Source organism: Anolis carolinensis, chromosome 4 (genome assembly GCF_035594765.1).
Source record: "Anolis carolinensis isolate JA03-04 chromosome 4, rAnoCar3.1.pri, whole genome shotgun sequence".
In the NCBI taxonomy this organism is placed as follows: domain Eukaryota; kingdom Metazoa; phylum Chordata; class Lepidosauria; order Squamata; family Dactyloidae; genus Anolis; species Anolis carolinensis.
The window spans coordinates 260,078-277,123 of record NC_085844.1 but is presented as its reverse complement, the minus strand read 5'-3'; the positions used below and the strand labels follow the sequence as shown (position 1 = coordinate 277,123).

The 17,046-nt window shown below is 48.3% G+C and overlaps 1 protein-coding gene across 8 annotated transcripts in view; it reads left to right on the top strand.

Annotated features, from left to right (window-relative positions):
- The window catches only part of scrib (scribble planar cell polarity protein), a 92,164-nt gene that overhangs the window by 71,255 nt on the left and 3,863 nt on the right, over positions 1-17,046 (top strand). For 5 of the 8 annotated variants that reach the window (XM_062979301.1, XM_062979303.1, XM_062979299.1 and 2 more), the window contains 13 exons: positions 1,834-1,914; positions 2,066-2,125; positions 2,613-2,654; positions 4,516-4,650; positions 4,824-4,937; positions 5,767-5,817; positions 7,174-7,336; positions 9,413-9,623; positions 10,274-10,471; positions 11,330-11,469; positions 11,586-11,623; positions 11,910-11,984; positions 15,417-15,483. In XM_062979301.1, the coding sequence (XP_062835371.1) occupies positions 1,834-1,914; positions 2,066-2,125; positions 2,613-2,654; positions 4,516-4,650; positions 4,824-4,937; positions 5,767-5,817; positions 7,174-7,336; positions 9,413-9,623; positions 10,274-10,471; positions 11,330-11,469; positions 11,586-11,623; positions 11,910-11,984; positions 15,417-15,483 (1,375 nt within the window). The remainder of the gene's footprint in view (positions 1-1,833; positions 1,915-2,065; positions 2,126-2,612; positions 2,655-4,515; positions 4,651-4,823; positions 4,938-5,766; positions 5,818-7,173; positions 7,337-9,412; positions 9,624-10,273; positions 10,472-11,329; positions 11,470-11,585; positions 11,624-11,909; positions 11,985-15,416; positions 15,484-17,046) is intronic. The other 3 variants (XM_062979300.1, XM_062979305.1, XM_062979302.1) reach the window with 2 other exon arrangements.

Sequence of the window (17,046 nt, the reverse complement as noted above, 5' to 3'; positions counted from 1 at the left end):
GCCGTCTGCAAGGACGTTGCCCAGGGGACGCCCGGATATTTTGATGTTTTACCATCCTTGTGGGAGGCTTCTCTCATGTCCACACATGGAGCTGGAGCTGATAGAGGGAGCTCATCCGCCCTCATCATTGTTATAATCAGCATTGAATGTTTGACATATAGGTGCTCTGTGATCCTCCCTGAGTGAGAAGGGTGGAATATCAGGGCTGTGGCGCAGGCTGGTGAGCAGCCTGCTGCAATAAATCACTCTGACCATGAGGTCATGAGTTCGAGGCCAGCCCGTGGTGGGGTGAGCACCCATCAATTAAAAATAAAAAATAGCCCCTGCTCGTTGCTGACCTAGCAACCTGAAAGATAGTTGCATCTATCAAGTAGGAAATAAAGTACCACTTATAAAGTGGGGAGGCAAATTTAACTAATTTACGACATTGGAATGAGGAAGTGCCAACACAGTGGATGATGAAGCAGCTGCTCCCCCCTGTGGCCAGAATCGAGCATCCCCTCAGGAGAAGGTTAAATTGCCTCTGCGTCTGTCTCTGTCTTGGTTCTATGTGTTTATGGGCATTGAATGTTTTATTTATTTATTTATTTATTTGCGACATTTATATCCCGCCCTTCTTTCTCACCCCGAAGGGGACTCAGGGCGGTTTACAAGTATATATACATACAATATATTATATTATACAACTATATTGCAATATTATTAGTAATATTGCATGTAATATAAATATACAATTATAATAGTGAATTATAATTATTATTACATTGTATTATAACATAATATTATTAATATTATATATATTCATGTGTGTGTGTGTGTGCATGCGCATACACATACACACACACACATATATATATATATACACACACACACACACAAACACACACACAAAGCATGTTACTGGTAGGAGGGGCCTTCAGCTGGAGCAAGGAGACAAGATGGAGACTGTCTTATGTTTGCCCTATATCAGGGGTCCCCAAACTAAGGCCCGGGGGCCGGATGCGGCCCTCCAGGGTCATTTACCTGGCCCCCGCCCTCAGTTTTATAATATAATATATTGTATATACATATCATATTGATAATAATATTATAATGTAATACAATATAACACTAATAATACCATATAATATTATTAATTATATATCCTATATTACATATAATATTGCTAATAATATTACAGTATAGTGGTATAGTTCAATATAGTAATATATAATGCTAATATTGTGCTATGCTAATAATATAATATATTGTATGTACATATAATTTGTAAGCCACTCTGAGTCCCCTTTGGGGTGAGAAGGGTGTGATACAAATGTAGTAAATAAATGCAGTAAATAAATAAATAATAAATAAATACATTTTAGACTTAGGCTTGCCCAAAGTCTGAAATGTCTTGAAGGCACACAACAACAACAACAACAACAACAATCCTAATTAACTTGACTATCTCATTGGCTAGAAGCAGGAGCACACTTCCCATTGAAATCCTGATAAATGTATGTTGGTTAAAATTGTTTTCATTTTTAAATATTGTATTGTTCTTTCATTGTTGTTGTTGTTGTTGTTTTTGCACTACAAATAAGACATGTGCAGTGTGCATCGGAATTTGTTCGTATTTTTTTTTCAAATGATAATCCGGCCCCTCAACAGTCTGAAGGATTGTGGACCGGCCCTCGGCTTAAAAAGTTTGAGGACCCCTGCCCTATATGTATATAATGTGATCCGCCCTGAGTCCCCTTCGGGGTGAGAAAGAAGGGCGGAATGTAAATACTGCAAATCAATAAATATCAATACTGTACATAAATAAATGAACGGCCTTCCTGGGTCTTTCAGGTGCCCGTACCTGGGGAAGGTGAAGCAGGAGCCTGGAGGGAGCCCCCTGGTGGCGGCAGCAGTGCCAGCAGCGCCCAGCAGGTACGAGGGGGTCTTTGGGGGGGGGTCTGTGGGCGGCCCTGGGTCGGGGCCCCTCCCCTTCCACTGTCGGTCAGCCTCTCTGGTCCTCTCTGCCTCTCTCTCTCTCTCTCTCTCTCTCTCTCCTCCTCCTTTCTGGCCCCGCCCACTCCAGCCGCCGGCCTCCGCGGCCCCCCTCCGGCCTGTCCACCTGGTGGGCAGAGAGACCCGTTTTGTAAGTGCCGCCGCCTTGGTGTGCCTCTGCCTCTGCCTCTGCCTCCGCCGCTAGCCATGCTCTGCCTTTGCTCTCCTGGCTTCACGGCCTCACTGGACGTGTGCTTAGAGGGGGGGCCCTGGGGGTCCGTCCTTCCGCCTGCAAGCGCCAATCACTCCTCTGCTTCTGCTTCTGAACTCAGGGCTCGCTTCTAATGTTTCCCCGGAAATAAGACATACCCATAAAATAAGCCGGAAAAGCAGGACTTGTAAGCCATTGCGCGATATAAGCGAAACCCCGAAAATAAGACCTCGTGATAGGTCCCCTGAAAATAAGCCATGGTGTGTCCACATGGGGAAAAATAAATATAAGACAGTGTCTTATTTTCGGGGAAACACGGTAGCTGCGAGGGGTGCAGCAGGGGGTGGGGCAGAGTTATGGGGGTGTATTTGTGGTCTGGGGGCAGAATGGGGCAGGGTCTCTCTGATCTCCTCCTCCTTGATTCCAGGCCTCGGTCCACTTTGTCCCTGCTCAGAGCGAGAACAAGCCGGTGAGTCCCCCCCTCCCCCTTTGGGCCCCTGGCCCCGCCCCCTTGCCGTGTCTGGGGTGGGGTTTGGGGCGAAGGGCGGGTGGGGGGTCCTGCTCTCATGAATACTTTTTAAAACAAAAGTCCTTTTTATTGCAATTTCCAGTGTGAGAGGGTTCATCACATTTAGACACACAGACATACAGATTCTGTGCAGCTACATTGGATTCACAAACCACCTACAGTTACATTTTTTAACAGACAGACAAAGGGGGGGGGGTTACATTGTTACTCAGCATTCATACCCCCGTAAACATTCATTCATCCTCATGCAGGCATCACCATTTCTCCATTCACCCTCCACCGAGAACTCCTGTGAGGACAGGCTGCTTCCTTGCAAATCTGCCAATGCACCAAAGCTTCTAAAACTTCCAAAATGCCAAAATGCATCCTTTCTCTTAGACCAGGGGTCCTCAAACTTTTTAAGTGGAGGGCCGATTCACTGTCCCTCAGACTGTTAGGGGGCCGGACTAGGATGAAATAGTCCAAAATTAAGATTGTTGTTGTTGTGTGCCTTCTAGTCATTTCAGACTTAGGTCAACCCTAAGTCTAAAGTTTAGAACAGAGGCCAGGTCAATGACCTTGGAGGGCCGCATCCGGCCCACGGGCCTTAGTTTGAGGACCCCTGATCTAGATGATCTCATAAGACCATAGGTAAGCAAAGAGACCTCCAAAAACCATCTAGATGGTTTCATAAGACCATAGGTAAGGAAAGGGACCTCCAAAAGCCATCTAGATGGTTTCATAAGGCCGTAGCTAAGCAAAGAGACCTTCAAAGACCATCTAGACGATCTCATAAGGCCATAGGTAAGGAAAGTGACCTCCAAAAGCCATCTAGATGGTTTCTTAAGGCCGTAGCTAAGCAAAGAGACCTTCAAAGACCATCTAGACGATCTCATAAGGCCGTAGCTAAGCAAAGAGACCTTCAAAGGCCATCTAGATGATCTCAAAAGGCCATAGGTAAGCAAAAAGACCCCGAAAGACCAGGTAGACTTAGGCCAACCCTAAAGCTTAGGACGGGCCAGGTAAATGACCTTGGAGGGCCGCATCTGGCCCACGGACCTTAGTTTGGGGACCCCTGTCTTAAAACAATACCGAGGATCAGAATCCCTGTTTCCTCTGCAGCCGAAACTGACTCCCTGAGACATAAAATGGCTCTAAAACACACTCCTTCCTCTTCTCTTGAGACAAGGAGGCAAAGTGTCCAGAGTGCCGCTTTCCCTTGCAGATTAGGACACCAAAGTACACCATCTCCACAAAGCACAGCGGGTGAACAGCTCACTGTCTGTCACCATTTTTGGACTGTCATAAGGTCTCTTATATATTTCCTCTGATGTCGCTCCAAAGTTGTAAATTACTGACAGACATCTTCCATCCTGGAACATGTTGATTCCATCTCCATTTCCAGGCAGATGTTGACTCTTCTTGAATGGTGTTAGCCTGGTGTTGACTTCCTTCTTAACATAAAGAAACTTTGTAAACATTCCTTTAACTTGAAAGAGCCATTGTCTCTGACTAATGTAAACACGTTTTTCTCCAAAAGTTCATCAAGTCAGCAAATATTAACAGATGTAAACTTTTCTCTTATCCCTGTCACAGTTCTTATCACAGTTCAGCAACTTTTAATTACAGGTAGCTAGTCATTGCAGGCCTTCATATTTTTGAATGGTGTCGTCAAAATTGTTAGCTCTCATTCATTCATCTTTCATTCCCTTCATTCATACCCACACCGATCAAATCCACATTTATCAAATCTGCACATCCTATTTTCGTGACACTGCTTGTCCACCTGGATGACCTCTGTGCCCCCCCCCTCCCTCCGCAGACCAAGCCGGGGACCATCCAGCCCATCTCCCGCCTGCGACCGGGGCCCGGCCTGTCCCCCGGGGCCGATGGACGGGAGGGCGGCCCCAACCCCTTCCAGCCGCCGGAGGGGCCCCGCTCCAGCGCCCAGAGCTCCGTGAGTCCCTTGGGGGTTTCCCAAGCCCCTCCCCACAATTCAGGATAGGTGGGGAGGGAGGTGGAGATTGGCTGAGGGAGGGGGCGGGATTGGGGCCACCCCAAAAGGGGCTTGAGGAGAGGCCCCCGTCCTGGTTTTGACGGGTGCCCGTCCGTCTGTCCGTCCCCCTCCAGCCTCGGTCGCCACGACCCCCACCTTCGCCGGATGAAGCCACACCGGTCAGTGCCAAGCAGGTCTACAAGGCCTTTGCGGCCGTCCCTGTCCCTCACTTGTTCCTGGAGACGGAGGTGAGCAGAGGGGGTGGCACGGGGGGGGGGGGCTTCCAAAGGTGTGGGTGGTAACTGGAGCTAGTTATCGGGAGCGGAAGATGCCTCTACTAAAGCAGCTCCACTGGTTGCTGATAAGTTTGCAGTCCCAATTCAAAGTGCAGGTTATCGCCTACAAAGCCCGAAATGGTTTGGGCCCTGCCTATCTTTGCGACCGCACTTTCTCCTACGAACCGGCGTGGGCCCCAAGATCCTCCGGGGAGGCCCTTCTCTCACTCCCACCACCGTCACAAGCACAACTGAGGGGGGGGGGAGCAGGCCTTGCTTCTCGGTGGCGCCCCCCCCTCCCGGCTCTGGAACCCCCTCCCCAGAGAGACCAGGCTGGCTCCCACCCTGTCCACCCTCCTAGGGGGCCTCAAAACTTGGATGTTCCAGTGTGCGTTTGATAATGGTCAGCCCCCTGTCCATCAATGCCCAGACCCAATCAACAGTCAGATTGAGCTCAGCACTTCACCCCCCACCCTAGCCTTACAATCTATTTTTGCACAAGCCCATGTCCAGCCCCTGCCCAAGTCCTCGTTCTGGTTACTGAGACTGCTTTTGATTTATTTTAGTGACATTTTCTTCTTAATTGTTTTAATTGTTTAACTAGCTTGTTATATGTTTATTTGCGTTTTTAAATGTGTTTTTATTTGGTTAACTCTGTTATTGGGCATGTTCCCACTTGTAAGCCGCCCCAAGTCCCTTCGGGGAGATGGTGGCGGGATATAAAAATAAAGTTACTGTTGTTGTTGTTGTTGTTGTTGTTATGGTGCTTGAGGGGCAGCCACCCATTGCCTTCCCTCCACAGGACGCATCGGGCCAGAAGGGAACAGAGAAGGCCCAGCTTGCCCCCTGTGAGGTACGTAGACTGGGCAGGGGGCCCGGGGTCATGGGGAGGGGGAGAGGTCTCTCCCTGGGGAGGGGGGCAGAAGGATAGGAGGGTGGCCCCAGTCCCTTCCAGCAGTGGAGCGGCCTCACTCAAGAGCCCACAACTCCCTCCCTGGGGAGGGGGCCGAATCTCACTGTGACGCCCCCGCCCCACTTGTTGGAGATAGGAACCTTCTCAAACTTCCTCTATCCAATGTTTGGTCTGTTTTATAATGTGTCATTTATTCCCAGAAGTGTATGCTTTCTTCAGTTTGCAGTTATCTTAGCTCTATATACTTGAAGCAGTGGTCAGTTGAGGCTTGAGTCTGTTCGAGTACAGATGCCAGTGTTAGAAGACAGTTGAGGCTTGAGTCTGTTTGAGTACAGAAGCCAGTGTTAGAAGACAGTTGAGGCTTGAGTCTGTTTGAGTACAGATGCCAGTGTTAGAAGACAGTTGAGGCTTGTGTCTGTTTGAGTACAGAAGCCAGTATTAGAAGACAGTTGAGGCTTGAGTCTGTTCGAGTACAGAAGCCAGTATTAGAAGACAGTTGAGGCTTGAGTCTGTTTGAGTACAGATGCCAGTGTTAGAAGACAGTTGAGGCTTGTGTCTGTTTGAGTACAGATGCCAGTGTTAGAAGACAGTTGAGGCTTGAGTCTGTTTGAGTACAGAAGCCAGTGTTAGAAGACAGTTGAGGCTTGTGTCTGTTTGAGTACAGATGCCAGTGTTAGAAGACAGTTGAGGCTTGTGTCTGTTTGAGTACAGATGCCAGTGTTAGAAGACAGTTGAGGCTTGAGTCTGTTTGAGTACAGAAGCCAGTGTTAGAAGACAGTTGAGGCTTGTGTCTGTTTGAGTACAGAAGCCAGTGTTAGAAGACAGTTGAGGCTTGAGTCTGAGTACAGATGTCAGTGTTAGAAGACAGTTGAGGCTTGAGTCTGTTTGAGTACAGATGCCAGTGTTAGGAGTTAGAAGACAGTGTTGAGGCTTGAGTTCCTTAGAAGAAGACTGTTATAAAAAGAGCTATACAAAGCCATATAGGTTTGAAGAGACTGTTAAAGATGATTAAAGATACAAACGGAAACATTTTGAAGCTTAACCTGACAAGAAATGTACCTCTTTATTTAAATACGTGAAGTTATGAGTGAAATAAACATGTTATTTTAAAAGAGGTCTACTTGAATCTTTGTCTGCTGGGAGCGTAGAATAGAAACAAGATATTTATGTGCCTAGTGATCTTCCATTACCCAAAAAACTAAAGGAACACCCCTGAAACTCTGCTACCGAATAGGTTGTGATCCTAACCGATCATAATACGTCATCCCAATACCTGTGCTCTCTTCCCTTTCGCAGGCACCGTCTCCGGGGGGTCTCCACAGCCCCGAGCAGCGTTCCTTCCGCGAGAGGCAGAAGTACTTTGAGGTGGAGCTGAAGCAGCCCCCGCCGGCCGAGAAGCCCCCCAAGAGGGTCTCCCTGGTCGGGGAGGACGACCTGAAGAAGATGAAGGAGGAGGAAGGCAAGTGGAGCCTGGGTGAACAACGCGGTCGGGCCCCAGGCGGCCACTTTGGGGGAGGGGGTGCAGAATGATCCTTGACCCCCCCCCCCATTGTGTCTCCAGGGAAGGGGAGCTCAGGGGGCCCAAGGGAGGGGGGTTTCAAGCCTGTCTTTCTAAAATGGTCCCATGGAGATCTAGGAAGGAAGATTGGCATCCAATTTATGTGTGTGAGAACTGAGTGTCATGAATACAGTAGAGTCTCACTTATCCAGCAGAACGTTGGATAAGTGAATATGTTGGATAATAAGGAGGGATTAAGGAAAAGCCTATTAAACATCAAATTAGGTTATGATTTTACAAATTAAGCACCAAAGCATCATGTTATACAACACATTCGACAGAAAAAGTAGTTCATACGCAGTATTGCTATGTAGTAAATACTGTATTTACGAAATTAGGACCAAAATATCACGATGTTTCGAAAACATTGACTATAAAAATGCCTTGGATAATCTAGAACGTTGGATAAATGAGACTCTACTGTACTTCTTAAACAGAGGTTCTTTTATTGCAATTTCAGTGTGAGAGGGTCTATCAGGACTTTTACAGAAAGAACATTTAGACATACAGACATACAGATTCTATGTAACTACATTGGATTCATCAACAACCTATTGTTACATTGGCTAACAAACAAACAAACAGAGGGGAATGAAATTTTCACTCAGCATTCACATTATCCATGCAAACATTCACCTTCATGCATACATCACCATTTCGCTATTCTTCTGCCATGAAGAACACGTTAGAACAGACTGCTTCCTTGCAAATCTGCCAACGCACAGAACTTCTAAAACTCCTAAAAGATGTTTAAACTAAAGCCCAAACATGACTCCAAAATGCACATCCTTCTCTTTCCTTGAGAAAAGGAGGCAAAGTGTCCAGAATTCTGCTTTCCATTGCAGATCTGCCACTCCCTATGTACACTCGCGCTCTTTGGATTGTAATAAGGTCTCTTATATAGCAATATTTCTGGAACCCTGCAGGTTCCAGCCCATCGGGTGCAACGTAGTGGTGAGTCCCTCTCTGTGGGATGATGCCGGCCCTGAAATGGGGACTCGTAAAAGTAATCTATCTCTATACACACACACACACATATATAGTGTATAATATAAAAATATTGTATTATATTATAGTAATCTGTCCAGCAATATATAATATGTGTGTGTGTGTGTGTGTGTATCTATATCTATATATCTATATATATTTATGGCAATATAGTAGCATAGGGATATGATAATACATTGCTGAAGATAATATTATAGTAACAAAGTAATATATCATATATATTATGGTAATATGTCTTCATATATATATATGTTGCTGGACATATTACTATTTTATCTATATCTGAAGAAGGCTTATTACATATATATATATATATATATATATATATATATATATATATATATATATATATATATATACACACACACACACACACACACACACACACATACATATATATATATATATATATATACACACACACACAATGCTAGACATATTAATAATAATAATAATAAGTTTATTTATATCCCGCCTCCATCTCCCCCGAAGGGGACTCGGGGCGGCTTACAGCAAAATCAAAATACAAGCGATGATAAAATATGAAACATCAAAGGACAACAAAAACCAATAATAAAATATGCACAATAGGCGAAAAAACACAACACAGAATTAAAACATCAAATTAAACACACACATATATCAGGACCCTATATATAGACAGTAGAGTCTCACTTATCCAAGACTCGCGTATCCAAGCCATTGTCTCTGATTAATGTAAACACGTTTTCCCCCAAAAGTTCAACATTTAATCATTTGTCACAGTTCTTAGTTCGCAACTTTTAATTACTGTTTCCTGGGTGTAGTTTTTTCCAGGCCTTATCTCCTTAGAATTGTGTCTTCAGCCCAATTAGGCCTCATTCACACACCTTTCATGCAATTCATTCAAACCACATGATCGTATTTTTCGCCATGACCTTAGCGCTGCCCCTTGTGCCCACCTCTGCCCTCTTCTCTCCACCTGTTTAGCGCGGAAGCTGCAGCAGAAGCGGGTGCAGATGCTGGAGGAGGAGGAGGAGGAGGAGGAGGAGGAGGAGGAAGGCCTGGGGAGGGGGAGGCACGGGCCCCCCGACGCGGACCCCCCGTCCAGCATCTTCATCGAAGGGATTGAGTACAAGGTGGAGAGGCTCATGCCAACGCCGACACCCTCAGCGGCAGCAGCGGCAGCAGCAGCCTCTCGGTGAGTTCCCCGACCCCCAGCCCTGCTGCCCCCCACTTCTTAGGCCTTGGGCCCCCGTTCCTGGCAGCCTTTTTGTCTTTGTCTTTCTACTTTTACCTCTTGGTGTGTGCTGTGTATATTGAGATCTCTCTCTATGTGTCAGGAAAGATGCGTGCTTGGTGATTTTTCCCTGTCTTTGGGACCCTAGAAGAGATGGAGTAGCCAGGACCCAGTTCTTTACTCTCAGGAAATGTAGATATTATTTTTGTAAATAAACCTTTTGTGATTTTCAAGACAGGACTCTGCATGTTTACCTTCTAAGCTCTAAATTCTTTACAGCCACATGGCACTTCACGCTCTGCTTGCTGTGAGCTGAATGCTCAACCATAAGGATCCTGTTTTTGCATATTTTGGATGCTCTGCTATTTTTGGGTAGTTCTTCTAACACCCAGAAAATCCTAACAAAAAGGGTTATGGGCCCGGTTATCCTAACATTTTGCTTGTTTGCCTCCTAAGCTCGAAATTCTTTACAGCCACATGGCACTTCACGCTCTGCTTGCTGTGAGCTGAATGCTCAACCATAAGGACCCTGTTTTGCGTATTTTGGATGCTCTGCTGTTTTGGTGTAGTTTTCCCTCCTAACACAGAAATTCCCAACACCTTCTGCGCAGGCTGAGCCCCCCCTTTGCGAGGGCGGGGGAGTCAGGCCCACCGGTGCGGACGGCCAAGGCGGAGCGGAGGCACCAGCAGCGGCTGCGCATGCAGAGCCCAGAGCTGCCGCCCCCCGGATCCGGCGAAGAGGAGGCGCTCTCCCCGGCCGAGCGGAGGGCCCTGGAGGCCGAGAAGAGGGCCATGTGGAGGGCTGCGCGGTAGGGCCCCGATCCAGTGACCCCGGGTATCTGGGGGGGGGGGCTTCCACGTGGCGCCTAAGAAGGACTAATAATGTCTAAGGCTCCTTCAGGCAGGGGGAATCTTTTTATCCCACCCGCTGCCCCAAATTTGTAAAGAACTAATAACAACTGCCACCAATTTGGAAAGATGCAACCACCAAAGACACAGGGAGATACTTACTTTTTCTTTAAAGGGTAGCGTAACTTGGTTTAGAATATATGTGACAGGCTTGGATGTTGAAAGAACAATAACAAGTTTATTCAGGCACAGAGCTTAGTGGTTTCAATGTAGTTTCTCACTTAGAGTTACACTTTCTTCAACAGTTGCAATAATAACATCTGATGGATTCCCTCTCAAAGGAATTTCTTCTTCCCTTGAGCAGTTTAAACCTTTTTCTTCTCTTACAACCGATGCTATCAACTGATCACTTTGGATCTAACTGGGATTGCTTCCCCTTACCACTCAGACTCTACGAATAAACCCAAACAAGTCACTTGACTTGCTTAATATGACACAACTAGAGATCTGAGCTTCCCTGGTTTCCCTAAACCTGGAACCAGTCTCTTCCCTGTGACTCTCAGATCACAGACTGAGTTTCTTCAAAACATTCCCTCCTTTTTCATCCAGCTAGCTCCGCCCCTTTCTTGCTAGCTTTGAAATTGTTACATTTCTACAGAAGCAGCTATGTTTCTATGGCAACCTGCTTCAGAATACTGAGCTGGCTACCATAACTCTAATACTTACCCATTCCAAACATATACCTATAATTTAAGATGTCTGTAAACCAAAATTCATACTTCATTACAGTGCCTCACCCCACTCTCTCCCTTGTCCAGGATGAAGTCTCTGGAGCAGGACGCGCTGAAGGCCCAGATGGTCATTGCCAAGTCCAAGGAGGGCCGCAAGCGGGGGACCCTGGAGCAGCTGGCCGAGTCCCCCTCCCCCGCCCCCACCCCCTCCCCAACGCCCCCCGAGGGTAAGGCCTTGCCCCGCCCCTTGGGACCCCCCATCAAAGGGGGCTGTGTGGAGGGAGAGCATGCCCCTTCTGACCCCAAACCCCTCACGAAGCCCCCTCCGCTCTTCCTTTCGCAGAGTGCAGCTCCCGGATCGTGGCCTCCCCTGGACGGCTGGTAGGAGGCGGGTCTGCTCAGGCCGGGGGGGGGGGCAGGGGTCACGGGTGGGCACCATGAGCCCCACTTCTAATCAAGAGCTCACAGGGAGGGAATGGGGGGCAGTCGGGAGACCCTTCGTCCCTGGGGCGGGTCCTTCCCCCGACCGAGCCCCTTCCTCTCTCCGCTGCTGCCTGTTCTCCTTCCCTGCGCTCGTTCGCTCACTCTCTCTTTCTCCCTCTTTCTCTCCCCGAATGATCTGCTCGCTGTCCCTCCTCCCTCTTCTCCCTCCTCGGGCCCTCCTCAGTCTGTGCCTGAAAAGAAGTTTCTCTACAGAGAATTCGCGGCCATCCCTTCTTCCAAACCTGTTTATGACATCCAGGTACCGGCTGCATGTCCTGCGCCCGCCTTGGCCGGAGTGGGGCGGGGGTTCCCCCCCTCCTCCTCCTCCTCCTCCTCCTCCTCCTCCCCTCTGCCCATCCGTTGGGGCAGCTCAGGCCAGAAGGGGCCGGGCAATATGGGGAGGGGTCTGTTGAAACGAAAGCCTCTCCCTGCCCCACCCCAGAGAGTGTGAAAAGCCCCCTCCCTCCACATTGTGACAATGGTGTATTTGCATCTTGGGTGTTGTGTGTTTTCCGGCCTGTATGACTGTGCTCTAGGGCACTGCAGCGATCCAGGGGGGCGGTGATGGCCACAGGTGCATTTGGGGGCGGGGCCAGGGGAGGGGCGGGGCCTCTTCCCAAGTGCCAGAGACAGGGCTAAGCACCTGTCAGGACACAGGGGGCGGAGCTAGAGGAGTGGGCGTGGCTTCTTCCCAAGAGCCCGAGACAGGGCTGAGAATCTATATCTCTCCTGAGGCGCTTGTTGGGACACAGAGGGCGGAGCTAGTGAAGGGGCGGGGCCTCCTTCCAAGAGCCTGAGGCAGGGCTGAGCCTCTGTACCTCTCCTGAGAGGCCTTTTAGGACTAAAGGGCGGGGCTAGGGGTGGGGGCGGGGCCTCTTCCCAAAAGCCTCTGTATCCCTCCCCTGAGGCGCTTGTTAGAACACGGGGGCGGGGTATAGAGGTTCAGCCCCGCCAGGCACTTGGGAAGAGGCCCCGCCCCCTCCTCTAGCCCCGCCCCCTGTGTCCTGGCAGGCGCCGCAGGACAGGGATAGAAGCTCAGCCCTGCCTCAGAGCTCGTAACTCCGCCCATCCCGGTCCTGATTGCCCATTTGTGGCCCCGCCCACCTCCCCCTCCCAGCCCTGCATCTTGCACTAGGTGAGAGTCCCAGCCCCGCCCTCTTGAGCAGGAGCCACGCCCACCCCTCTAAGCCACACCCTCTTTCCAGGGGGCACTGGGACATTTTTTTCTTGAAAGGGCAACAGGCCAACAAGTTTGGGAACCACTGTTCTACACAAAACACTAGATCACATTTTTGTGCGAAACGATAGGCGACACGATATTGAAAGTGGCGCAGTCATGGTGCTTGCTTTTGTTTTCAGCCACATGGCCTCCATGCCCACAATTCACTTCTCATGCGTCAGAGAAGGAGGGGGGAGGAGGTGATCCGTGGCCAATCGGAGGCCAAGGAATCACTGAAGTGGGCTGCGCAGGGAGTGTACGAGGGTTATCCAGAAAGTTGATTACATTTTGGAATTAAAAATGAACAAAGTATAGGAGAAAACACTTAGCATATGCAGTTGAAAGCCACACCCAAATACCACTTCTCAACATGGTTGCCATTCAAATCTAGGCGGGGATTTTGCTGTTTCATGGGGACGCCCAGCCCCACACGGCGGGTCGCACACGTGAAGTTCTGGAGTCTTTTGGGTGGCAGTTGTTTCCTCATCCGCCGTGCAAAATCCCCACGCTCATCCTGGATCGCAGCTGCGGGAAGGGATGACCGGCTGGTTGAGGACGCAAGTGGCAGTTTTGTGGGGAAGGAGTTGCCAGGCTCATTCATCGCTATGATAAGTGCCTAGATTTGAATGGCGACTGTTGGGCGCTGGGGCTGGCTGGGTGGCTGCCTTGCTGCTGCTGCTGCTGCTGCTGTGTCTCTGCTTCGTCTTGCCTTGGCTTGCCTTTTTTGTGCCTTGCCTTTCTGGTGGGGGCCCTTCTGGGACTACTGGGAGGTTTGGGGATTTTGACTGGCTGCTACTTGCTTCATTTTTTCCTTGTTGAGTTTCCTTTCCCTTCTCCGCTTATCTCACTGGCCCAATCGCCTGCCTCTGTCTTGGTCCTCCGTTTCCTTTCGTGTTTTATTTTACATTTTTGAAAGCCACCCATTGCCACCAATGGCAGGGAAATTTTCATTTTTTTCTGGTTAGCGAGATGAAAATTCTGTTCGTATAGGCATCGTGGATGTTCGTGCATCCTCTCAGGGTTTTCAAAATAAATATGAAACTGAGACACAATGTGTTGTCGAAGGCTTTCATGGCCGGGATCACAGGGTTGTTGTATGTTTTCCAGGCTGTATGGCTATGTTTTGCCCACATCTATGGCAGGCGTCCTCAGAGGTTGTGAGGCATGGAGAAACTAAGCAAGGAAGGTTTATATATATCTGTGGAAAGTCCAGGGTGAGAGAGAAAAACTCTTTTGTCAGTTGGAGGCCAGTGTGAATGTTGTAGTTAATCACCTTAATTAGCATTGAAAGGCTTCATCTCCTGGCTTCTTCCTGTCTGGGGGAATCCTTTGTTCAGAGTCGTTAGCTGCCCCTGGTTCCCAGGTCTGGAGCTCCTCTGTTTTCAGAGTGTTGCTTCCCATCTACTGTTCTGATTTTTGAGTTTTTTAATACTGGTAGCCAGATTTTGCTCATTTTCATGGTTTCCTCCTTTGTTGAAGTTGTCCACTTGCTTGTGAATTTCAGTGGCTTCTTTATATATATATATCTATTTCCACAGATTTATTTATTTGCAGTATTTATATTCCGCCCTTCTCACCCTGAAGGGGACTCAGGGTGGATCACATTACACATATAAGGCAAACATTCAATGTCTTTAACATAAAACAAGGACAAGACAAACATAGGCTCTGAGCTGGCCTCAAACTCATGACCTCTTGATCAGAGTAATTTGTTGCAGCTGGCTGGCTGCTCACCAGCCTGCGCCACAGCCCGGTATATATTAACCTCCCTTGCTTAGCTTCTCCATACCTCACAACTTCTGAGGATGCCTGCTATAGATGTGGGCGAAATGTCAGGAGAGAATACTTCTAGAACATGGCCATAAAGCCCGGAAAACATACAACAACCCTGAGACAAAACGAAGGAAACTACACAAAATGAACATACAAAAGCACAACCCTGTTCTAGCAGGATTTTCTCCTGATGTTTCGCCTGCATCTTAAGACACCAGGAGCAAATCCTATTAGAAGAGCCCAGAATCCACACAACACCCAAATGATTCTGGCCATGAAAACCTTTGACGACGGATTGCTGGGCCAGCGGGCCCTCCGCAAGGACTCCCTCTCTCCTCTTCCGTGTTATGCTTGACCTTTACTTTACTTCTGAGTGACCATCTGGGTTGACCACAGCACGGCCCCCTCTCCGTTGACAAGACATGTATCTCTGCATTTCTGTGGGGTGCTGGGGGGTCTGCTCTTTCCATGGGCTCTGTGGCAGGGTCCAGCCAGAGGACGGAGCCCCCCCCCTTTCTCCCTCGCCCGGTTCTTCTTCCGCTGCCCCCCCTCCCCCAGTTCCTTGCTTGTTTCTGGCCCTCCGGTCCACAGAAGCTGGGCAAGCAAGGGAGGGGTGGCCTTGTGGAGCCCCCAGATGTCCAGGCCTTTGTGACCCCCCCCCCCCACCCACCCACCCACCCATTTCTCCTGCTCTTCCAGACGCCGGACCTTGGGGACGCCTGCAGATCCCTCCTGAACAACGGGAGCCGTTGCAGCAGCAGCCCAGGTGAGCAGCCACTCGTTCATTCCTGGGATCGTGCATCCTCTCAGACTGGTGATAGATAGCAATAATTTATTTATTTATTTATTAAACTTGTATACCGCTACTGCCAGTTTGGCTCGGAGCGGTTTACAGAAGTAGATTAAAACAGTACAATTAGCTTTAAAATATCAATAAGAACAGACATAGCCCCGAGATTTTCACCCATCAAAAGCTTGTCGGAAGAGCAAGGGTTTGCAGGCTTTCCGAAAGGCAAGTAGGTCTCGGATAGTTTGAGTTTCCACTGGCAAGGCATTCCATAAATGAGGGGCTACAATCGAGAAGGCTCTCTGCCTAGTGGAAGACAAAGGATAAGTCCGTATGTTAGGGACTTCAAGCAAATTTTGGTCTTCGGACCGGAGTAATCTCTGGGGTTGGTAGGGGGATAAGCGGGCCCTCGGGTACGCCGGCCCCAAACCATGTAAGGCCTTAAAGGTTAGTACCAATACCTTGAAAGTAATCCGGTACTCAATCGGTAGCCAGTGCAGCTGTTGTAGGATTGGGGTGATACGCCACCTCGCCAGCATAATAATAATATAATTTTATTATTATACCCCGCCACCATCTCCCCAGAGGGACTCGAGGCGGCTCACAGATATAAAACAAGCATACAGTGGTATCAAATACAAAACACACACACAAATAAAATTTAAAAGCATAAAATAAAATCACAGTCATTATAAAACACATGATAAAACACAGTAATAAAATCATACAATGGACTGGGCAAAGTGCACTGAGTGAAACTTGTAAACATGAAGGAAGTTAAGGTGCTATAAGAGTATAAGGAGAACCTTAAACTGGGGTGAACTCTGCGGCTATGTCGAGGAGTTAACCAACAGGTACAACTGGGCAGAAGTAACCGCTAGTATAAGGGTTCAGCGTACAATGGGCGGGTACTTATTCAAAGGCCTGTGTGAACAGCCAGGTTTTCAGGCTCTTCCTGAACACTTCCATATTTATTTATTTTATTATTTATTTATTTACAGTATTTATATTCCGCCCTTCTTTCTCACCCCAAAGGGGACTCAGGGCGGATTACAATGAACACATATCTGGCAAACATTCAATGCCAACAGACAAACAACATATATAGACAGACACAGAGGCATTTAACATTTTTTTCCAGCTTCACGATTCCGGCCACAGGGGGAGCTGTTGCTTCACTGTCCACTCGTGGCTGTACTTCCTCATTCCTTTCCTTGTGTTTTTCTGGCAGTTTTATGATGTTGTAAATTAGTTAAATTAGCCTCCCGCATAAAGCGTACCTAAATTTCCCTAATTGACAGATGCAGCTGTCTTTCAGGGCTGCATAGGTCAACAGCAAGCCGGGCTATTTAATGGTCAGGGGCTTAACCCAACCCGGGCTTCGAACTCATGACCTCTCGGTCAGTAGTGATTTATTGCAGCTGGTTACTAGCCAGCTGCGCCACAGCCCGGCCCTTATATTATTATTATTATTATACTTTATTTTTCTATCCTGCCACCATCTCCCCGAAGTGACTCGGGGCGGCTAACATGGGGCCAAGC